This window comes from Neolamprologus brichardi, chromosome 6, assembly GCF_056152115.1.
Source record: "Neolamprologus brichardi isolate AB-2024 chromosome 6, ASM5615211v1, whole genome shotgun sequence".
NCBI classification, from domain to species: domain Eukaryota; kingdom Metazoa; phylum Chordata; class Actinopteri; order Cichliformes; family Cichlidae; genus Neolamprologus; species Neolamprologus brichardi.
Window position 1 is genome coordinate 9,301,801 of NC_142109.1, and position 8,600 is coordinate 9,310,400.

Here is an 8,600-nt window from a genome sequence, read left to right on the forward strand (position 1 = left end):
TACTGGTCTGAATCTCGTGAGTTGGCAGTTGGAGGCCTGTTACTGTTATGCTAAAGGTCAATTGTGTAATGGTTTACAGGGGTTGTTGAGCAGCTTGTAGAATGAAGGAGAAGTTCAAGCAAAAACAAATACACATGAAAGCGAATGTGGATAAATCTGCATTAAACCAGGACTGCTACTGATATTTGGTCATTTAAAAATCTTATTTGTGGGCCGATATTTTTATTTCTTTCACACAAAATATTTTTTTTATCTGTTTTATCTATTATTTATTAGTACACACTAAGGTAACATGACAGTACAGTTTAAAAATGAATGAATGAATGATGGTTTTATTGACACGTTGTTTATATGTTTACACTTGGGTCAGCTGGTTTGTGGCATTAGCATCAGTGAAGCTGCAGAGTGCCCTCTGGTTGACAAACTAAGAAACATCAACACTCTTAATGTAATTGGGAGACTTTCCCTGTTGTCTCTTTCCTCGCTGTATTTTTCATTTATTGGTGCATATAGATGCCGATATCACTATATCAGGAAATAGCTAGTTAAATAACTAATTGGTTAACCGTTATATAGCATAGCATATATGACACAATCAATACATTATTTAATTTTTTCTTACGTGTTTGACGAACAGCTTTATAACTAAAGGAGCAGAAATTCTCAGACAGTACTGAATCACAGGGATTTAACACAATTACTCGTTGACTTTGAAAGCACCATGCACTTATTAAGCTGTCAAAACAACATTTTTAACATTATTTCCTCTGTAAGTGTAATTCAACTGAAAGAGATTGCCAGTGTGGATACTAGCTCTGCATGAGTTTTTATGCCAGATGACCTTCCTGATGCAACCCCAGGGATTTGTCTCTTTCTGGGATTGAACTAAAAAGCTTTCACCTGTTAGGTGAATGTGTAAACCAAAAAGAAAAATAGGTTGCCTGCTCCAGTTTAGCTCCAGTTTTCCCATTAACTGAGATGCAATATGAAGGGTATCCAAAGCTATCCAAGACAAACTGATGTTCTTACGCTGCAGAAAAGGTCATGTGCAGGCGGCATCTCGACTTAAAGACGTTCAGTCATAATCCTACAGATGGTAGCTTTGTACCGTTGGCTCCTCAGCCAAACAGATGCACAGTCTGAGGTATTTGACATCACATAATGAAGTAATAAAACTACCTTGGTCTAGCCTCATATTTACCTGATAATGGGTGAACAATCTAATACTTTGTGAACTTTGGGCATTTTGTTGAGTGAGGAGAGCAGAGGAAGGGAAAGATACACACTGATTTGTTATAAAGGAGACATAATAGTTTTTGTGCCCAACAGTTGATTCGGTTCATCTGGACGTAGCGTTTCAGTGGGAGAAACGTTTCATCACTTCTTCAGTCTCAGCTGACTGCAGGTTTCTCCAATCTTATAAACAGTACATTTGCATAATAACTGAAACTGGCACCACTGAAAGAACAATGGACTGAGAGGTCAGTTCCTTGATCATTAATATGCAAATTCTCATGACCATTGATCAACTATTGACCATTGAGCAATTATTTCATTATTTATAAGACTGGAGAAACCTGCAGTCAGCTGAGACAGAAGAAGTCACTTGGATGAGTGATGAAACGTTTCTCCCACTGAAAACGCTACGTCCAGATGAACAGAATCAACTTTTGGGGATACCTGGATGATTGAGCACGCATCAAGACGAAATAGTTTTTGTGATTGTTGGAAGACAAAATTGTAATTAAAAAAACACGGATTATTGATGACCTACTCATACTTCAAAGCATTTTGAGGTTTCTTGAAACCAGGATCAGAACTGGTAGATAGAAGAGAGAGTGCTAGATACACGTTACGTAAACTTGTGTGCATTCAATACAGTTAATGCTAACTAGCAGCTAGCGCTATTTATACTAATTGTGCATTGTGTATTGAATATGTAGTCCTTCAAGACAGCAACGCAGATTTTTGTTAACATCAGTGTTTGTGTTTGCAGTCGACCTCCTGGAGAGCTTTGAGAACCACCCTCCAATTGTGCTGCCCAGCTCGGGCTTCAGAGTGGACCTGGACAGCGAGTGTGTGGAAGACAGCATCTACAGACAGCTGCTCTACATCCGCCACTACCTGTGGGGGCTCCGCACCAAGACGCAAACACACACCAACACTCCCAGTGTGCAGACACACTCCAATGGAACCAATACAGCTGACTGGGCGGAAGTTCAGGTTCAGAAAGACAAGCATACACACACTCAAGTACACACACCTAGTAATCCAGGCCATGTGCCTCAGCAGCTGTGGCTGTTGAGGAGTTCCTCGTAATCCCATAAATGAAAGACAAAACCCTCTATTCCAGCCAACCCACACACACACACACACACACACACACACACACAGAAACCTAGACATGGTTAAATCATGGTTAATCTGATTAGTCTTTAGGCTGTCTAATTAGTGGGAACGGCTGACTAGACCATAATCCCTAGTGTTACAGCACCCTCATATGTACACATACCTGCACACAGAAAAATATGCATTTAAAAATATGCTCACTGGAACATTAGTCTGTGCAACGATAATGCATTCAAACTTTAATCATCTCTAGCTGATGGGTTTTCATGCAGGAGCAAAGCTTCAGCGATGCTCTAAATATTCTCGCAGGTGAAAGAAAAAAGGAATATTTGTTATTGCTATCATCTGCATCCTCACTTTAGATGTCAGATTATCCTCTAAAGTCTGTCTGTCTCATCTCAACACAGAGGGAGCTGCTACCTCCGAGCCACAGCAGTCCCCGTTCAGGGGGTCCAGGGGACGACGGGCCAGGAGAGCCAGGAGAGGAGAGAGGACGGGACAGACCCTCAGGCCAGTCTCACACACACAGCCTCAGACGGAACGGCACCATTCACCACCCTCGAACTGCAAATCCAGACCCGTCCTGCCTCCTGACTCCTCCCAATACCCCCTTGTACCCTGAAGGAGGAGGCGGAGGAGGGCCTGTGCCGCTCATCGGCACCAACGTTCAGACCAACGGCTGCACCGGCAGGACTGTGGCTGAATGTAAAAAGACCAATGGACTCATCACCAACGGACTGGAGGGTATGCCGCGTTATTTACACGAGGTGGACAAAATAGCAAAAACTAATGTGCAGATTTTATTTTTTTGATAAAAACACAAATAACAACAAGTACCAGCGTGTAATCAGACCCCCCCCCCCCCCCCCCCCACCAAAAAAAGAACAAAGGCTTCACACAAGCTGATTTTTTTTGTACTGAATTGCATAATGCACTTTATTATTATTATTTATTATTTTGTCCACCCCAGATGTGCAAGTTTAAAACTTACAGTTAATTTTAGATAGTGAGCATGCACCAGGTGTTTAAAAAAATCAGCAACATTTCAGGTCTTGAGCAGTAGATACCTGCAGATATTGACAGCCTCTGCTCTCGTTTCTAAGTTTCAAATCCATCCATCTCACTGCGGCAAAAAACATTATTAATTAAGGTCACAGGAATCCAGAGTCTGCTGTGGCACTACACCCTCTGCAGAACAGAATTAATGAAGAAACAGCAGATTTACATTGATCAACCATGTCACGGTCAATACTATGTCACTCAGTGACGTGTGTGTGTGTATTGCGGGAGGATTTGTCACAAACACTTTATTAATGTGGCATGTTGTACATTTTATTACTGTTCAGTTTAAAACGGCTTTATAGCTGCACTGAAAGGGCATGACAAAAAATGCTGATTTAAAGTGTGTGCAACAGTAGATCCCCTTCACTGTGTAGTGAGTGTGACCTCTGCAGGCAGAAGCATGTGTGTGTGGTATAGCAGCTGCACCTTTGCACGTGTCTGAATATCCGCGTGTTTCTTCTGCACAGCAAGTCTTGTTTTTTTTCCTGTTTGTCCAACCCCATAGCGAGACCCTGTGTGTGTCTGTGTGTGTTTTGTGCCTTTGGGTGTCTGTGTCCTCTGCAGGGTGTATTAGTGGGTGTGAATTCCCTTTCCCTGTATCCTCCCCCGGCGTCCCCTCCCTTCCTGATGACTTGTGTGTGGTGTTTGTAGTGGAACTGGACAAGGGACCCTACGGACTGGGCATGGGACTCATAGACGGCCTGGTAAGTAGACAAACGCATTTTTCGATATATGGAGTTTCAGCCACGTGCTTTAAAAATTCTGGGTCACTAACATAAAAATTTTAAGACAGTTTTATCTTAAAACTAAGATATATATATATATATATATGTAAGTATATAGATTAGATTATAGATAGTTTATTCATTCCCGGGGGGAAATTCACAAATTTCAGCAGTATCCACATGCACATGCTAGACATACAATAAATACTGACACTAATAACTACTACTATTTACACACTTTAAAGTTACATATTGCAAATAAATTAAAGTGCAAAGTAAATTAATCATTTGTATTCATATCCTTTATTTATTGTTTTAGAGCTACCTCCCTGAAAATGTCTTTTTTACCCTCCTAGGACCTGGCGTCCACATATGTGGACAACACATTTTGGGTTGTCTAGACCAAAATACCAAATTTTGCTCTACAATGGCCTAATATCCACTTACGGGGACATTATACTGCCACTGTTCTCTGCCACTGTTAAAACAAATGTCCTCATATGTGGATAATTTTTCTCAGAAACAAAAATCAGGTATATTAAAAAAAAATCTGGTAATTCTTTGTTTTTACATTCATCAGGTCCCAATCACCCAAGTTTTTAAAGGCTGTGGTTTTATTTTGAATGCTTACATTATTTTACTTTGTGCACAGAAACAAAATTATTTCACAAAAACCAAAAACTACCAGGGTCAAAATTATTAGCCCATTATTTTTACAGTCACTTGTGCATCTTTTTTGATGGATAACAGCCTGCAGTTGTTTTTGTAGTTTTCAACATGTCTCACACACGTCTCCTGAGCAATCACAGCCCATTTTTCTTTGGCTAATATCTCAAGCTCCTCCAGATTTGATGGTTTTCAATTCACTCCTCAGATTTTCCATGACATTCAAGTCAGGGTTTTATGCATGCAAGTTAATAACCTTTACTTTGGTTTCTGGAGATTATCGATTATTGTTGTTTTATAAGATAAAACCACAACCTACACCCAGTTTTGCTGCTGACTGCTTAAGTTTTCTTTCACCTTGATGCAGCTGCAGACACACTGAAGCATCCCCACAGCCTGATACCTCCACCACTGTGTTTTACTGTTGGATAGTGTTCTTTAGCTTGCACTCTTCTCCATTCTTTCTCCAAACATAACTCGTCTTCAGCCTCACAGTCCAGTCCCATGCAAGGCTCTAGGGTTTGTCTTCTTTGAGACTACAATTTTCATCTTGGCTAAGTCATTCACTTGTGTCCTGGCAGTTGTTCTAGGGTCTTTAAACACATCTCTCACTAGTTTTTTTTTCAGTCTTGATGCTTTCTCAAGTGACAGCTTGCTAAAGTTATTATATTGTGTGCAAATTGGAAGATAACCGTCAGTTTTAACTTTATTTTACAAGCTTTGAGCATAATTCTGTTATTGTGTGCAAATAGAACTAAATGTTTTTCCTACCTATAACAAAAGGTTGTTAACGTTAGTGTCTAGAAAAGGACCAGAAAACCAGACCAGACTAACTAGAAAAGGTTCAGTGGTAGAGGTAGTGGTGCTGCGTTTTGTACACTTCTAAATATCAGTTTAAATCAGCAGTTATCAGCAGTGATGAGCTGTTATGCAGCTTTAATGGACACCTGCCTCTGGCCAAGTACTTTCCCTGGCTGTGGCATCAATCGATTTCCATTGCTTTCTCCATCCTGCAGCACACTCCTCTCAACGCTCCAGGCATTTACATCCGGACTCTGATCCCCGATGGACCAGCTGCCTCTGACGGCAGACTGAGGATTGGAGACCGCATCCTGGCAGTGAACGGTACCAGTCTGATAGGAGCAGACTACCAGAGGTAAGGGAGAAGTTATAGTGGAGGCGTTAAACAGATGGTGGAGATAAATGATACCACTGAGTTATCACTGACTTCAATGACAATGAGCAAACTTTCCACATTGCTAACCACTGCTGTCAGCCTCTTAAGCCGATTGATTACTTTGATTGGTCGAAGCCCAGACAGTGATGCCATGTTATCCTCACGTTTCTGCTGAGCATCAGGTAACCAGACTCTGTCCTTCTCCCTCCGCTTCCTCCCGTTTGTGCCATACAGCGCGGTGGATTTGATTCGTCTGGGAGGGGGTCGACTGCGTTTCCTGGTAGCCAAGTCCGACCCAGAGGTCTCGGAGAAGATCAGCGCCTCCTCCTGCTGATTACCTCGGCCTCCCAGCTAAGACATGCACAACATGCTACACCGGACTGGAGATAGGAACTAACAAGGAATACAGATGTGTGCACTGACAAACGGGATACACACACCACTCTCACCCAAAGGAGTACCTACGCCTCATGAAATATGAATGTGAAACCCAGCGTCTGCACGGCTCAAAGCCAAGCAGATTACACTCCACGACTCCACTGAACAGCTGCCGTACCTGCTTCCCTCACGCAGACTCCTGCTGGGTTTGTATAACAGACACAGTCTTAAACCCTCTGTGACTTCAAAGGAGTCCGCAGCGAGGAAAGTTGCCTAATTAATCAGCGTTTGAGGTGGGTTAGGTCTAACCAATCAGTATGCAGTGTGAGGCGGTTTGAAGCACAGCGGATTCTCATCAGTCAAGCCCAGAGGCACGTGTGACTTTTGCCAACAGTATTTTTGAGTCGTTTCTATTAAATTCCAGATGTAAATAGCACGCTGAGATGCGTACCTGTTCTCTGAAACAGGTGGACACAAACTGAAGATGTACTTTAGAATTTTAGAAGTATTTGCAAACAAAGTGAGCCTCAGTGAACCCCTGAATGTTTTGTAAATCCATTTGTTGTAGCGAGCAGTATCAGCGTCTACTCCACAGACGCAAGTTTGTGAACGAATGTTGACTTTTGCACTGAAGAGTGGAAGAAAACGACAGAGGGAGTGAACTGAAAAATCACAAGTAGTACAACCTCGCTCTCCCATTCCACCTGTGACATCGTACCTGGACTTTACTTAGTTAATAACCACACCATGAAGACCACATGCTCCACTCCAGACTCTCAGCTGCATCCTTGCAGTGCATTTAAACTGCAGCATAAACAGCTATTTGTAAATATTCAACATTGTCTCACACATATTATTTGGATCTTCAAAAGAAAAGTCGCCTTTGGGAACGACTCGTGTTGTTGTGGGTTTTTTGTTTTTCCTGAAATATATTTGAGACACTAAAGCCTACAGACTGAGAAAAGGGAAAGTGCGGTCATTGGTTGTAAACTTTTTTTTTTGGTTTGCTCAACAACATTACAAGAAAAGTGGTAGCCACCCATGCTGTTTGTGCTGGTTTTAAGTTAAAATATTGGGCTTGGATAGCTGCCTGGAATCAGATATAATTCTCTTTATTCTAATTATGCTTTGAGTAAAACAAATTTAGCAGCAGCCGTTATTTTACTAGACAAAACATCCCAGCTGCCGTGGTCGAATAGTACAACATAAAGTACCTCCTGCCCCCGATCACTTTACCTTGATAGAAAAGATCAGAAGGTGAGGATGAGATGAAGAGAAGCCTGGAGCTCAGAGAGAGCTCGACTGCACTTATAAGAAACTTTTTAATGTGAAGGTGGATGTAAGCCTAGCTCTGCTGTGTAAAAACTACAAAGTCCTGAAGATGGACCCATGTGTCAGGTTGTTCCATGCATTTGGTGGAAAAAAAAAACCCACTGTGGTAAAATCACTGCAATACCACGGTTGTGATTTTTAAAGTAAAATGAACAGACAGTCCATGAAGTGAAATTACACTTTTGACAAATTCGAATTCAACCTGCAAAACATCGTCCATGAAGTACCTGATAGAAAAATGTTTTTCTTTTTTTAAACCGAAGCTACAGAAAAAAAAAGATAAATTTGGATAGGAGTTTTAATTTGTATTGTTTTTGCTACATTTGCCATTTTTATGTGATTTATTAGTAGTTTTTTTAAAAAAAAATACAAAATAAAAATCAAAAGTTTACCATATATGATACACTTGGCATTGTGGGGTTAAGACGCAGCTTATCACAGCGGCGTGATGTTCAAAGTTCAGCCGTGCCAGTTACAGTATCAGTGTCTCTATCAGTTATGAGACGGCATCATCACATTTCCTTTCTCCTCCTAAAGGAGGCATGAAAACACCTTTGCTTTAAAATGTAGAGCCATGCTGACACGTGGATTTTTTTTAAGCAAAGTGCGAAACTCTGCATGAGATATTTACCAGTTTTACTTAAACCATAGTTTTTCTGATCATTTCTGCAGTTTGAAACTTGTTGGGTGTTTTCATTGTTTTTTTTCCCCAGTTTTGTTTCTTTCTTCTTCTTTTTTTGCAGTAACAATTTCCTTTTGTGCGTTTCAGGGTTTGTATGGCATTGATCTCGTGCATGTTGACCCTCTTTTGGTCATTATTTATACTGTTGACAATGACTTCAGAATAAAGATTGTTGGATACTCGAGTTTTGAATGGAACAACACCACAACACACTTCAAATTCATTCTTA

At 41.0% G+C, this 8,600-nt stretch overlaps 1 protein-coding gene across 5 annotated transcripts in view; it reads left to right on the plus strand.

The window, feature by feature from the left end:
• Window positions 1-8,549, plus strand: part of radil (Ras association and DIL domains) — a 31,339-nt gene extending 22,790 nt beyond the window's left edge. For 4 of the 5 annotated variants that reach the window (XM_035910075.2, XM_006796162.3, XM_035910077.2 and 1 more), the window contains 5 exons: window positions 1,997-2,223; window positions 2,757-3,093; window positions 3,976-4,115; window positions 5,819-5,958; window positions 6,214-8,549. In XM_035910075.2, coding sequence (XP_035765968.1) covers window positions 1,997-2,223; window positions 2,757-3,093; window positions 3,976-4,115; window positions 5,819-5,958; window positions 6,214-6,313 — 944 coding nt within the window. In that variant the 3' untranslated portion in view covers window positions 6,314-8,549. The remainder of the gene's footprint in view (window positions 1-1,996; window positions 2,224-2,756; window positions 3,094-3,975; window positions 4,116-5,818; window positions 5,959-6,213) is intronic. The other variant, XM_035910076.2, reaches the window with a different exon arrangement.
• The last annotated feature ends 51 nt before the right edge of the window (window positions 8,550-8,600 follow it).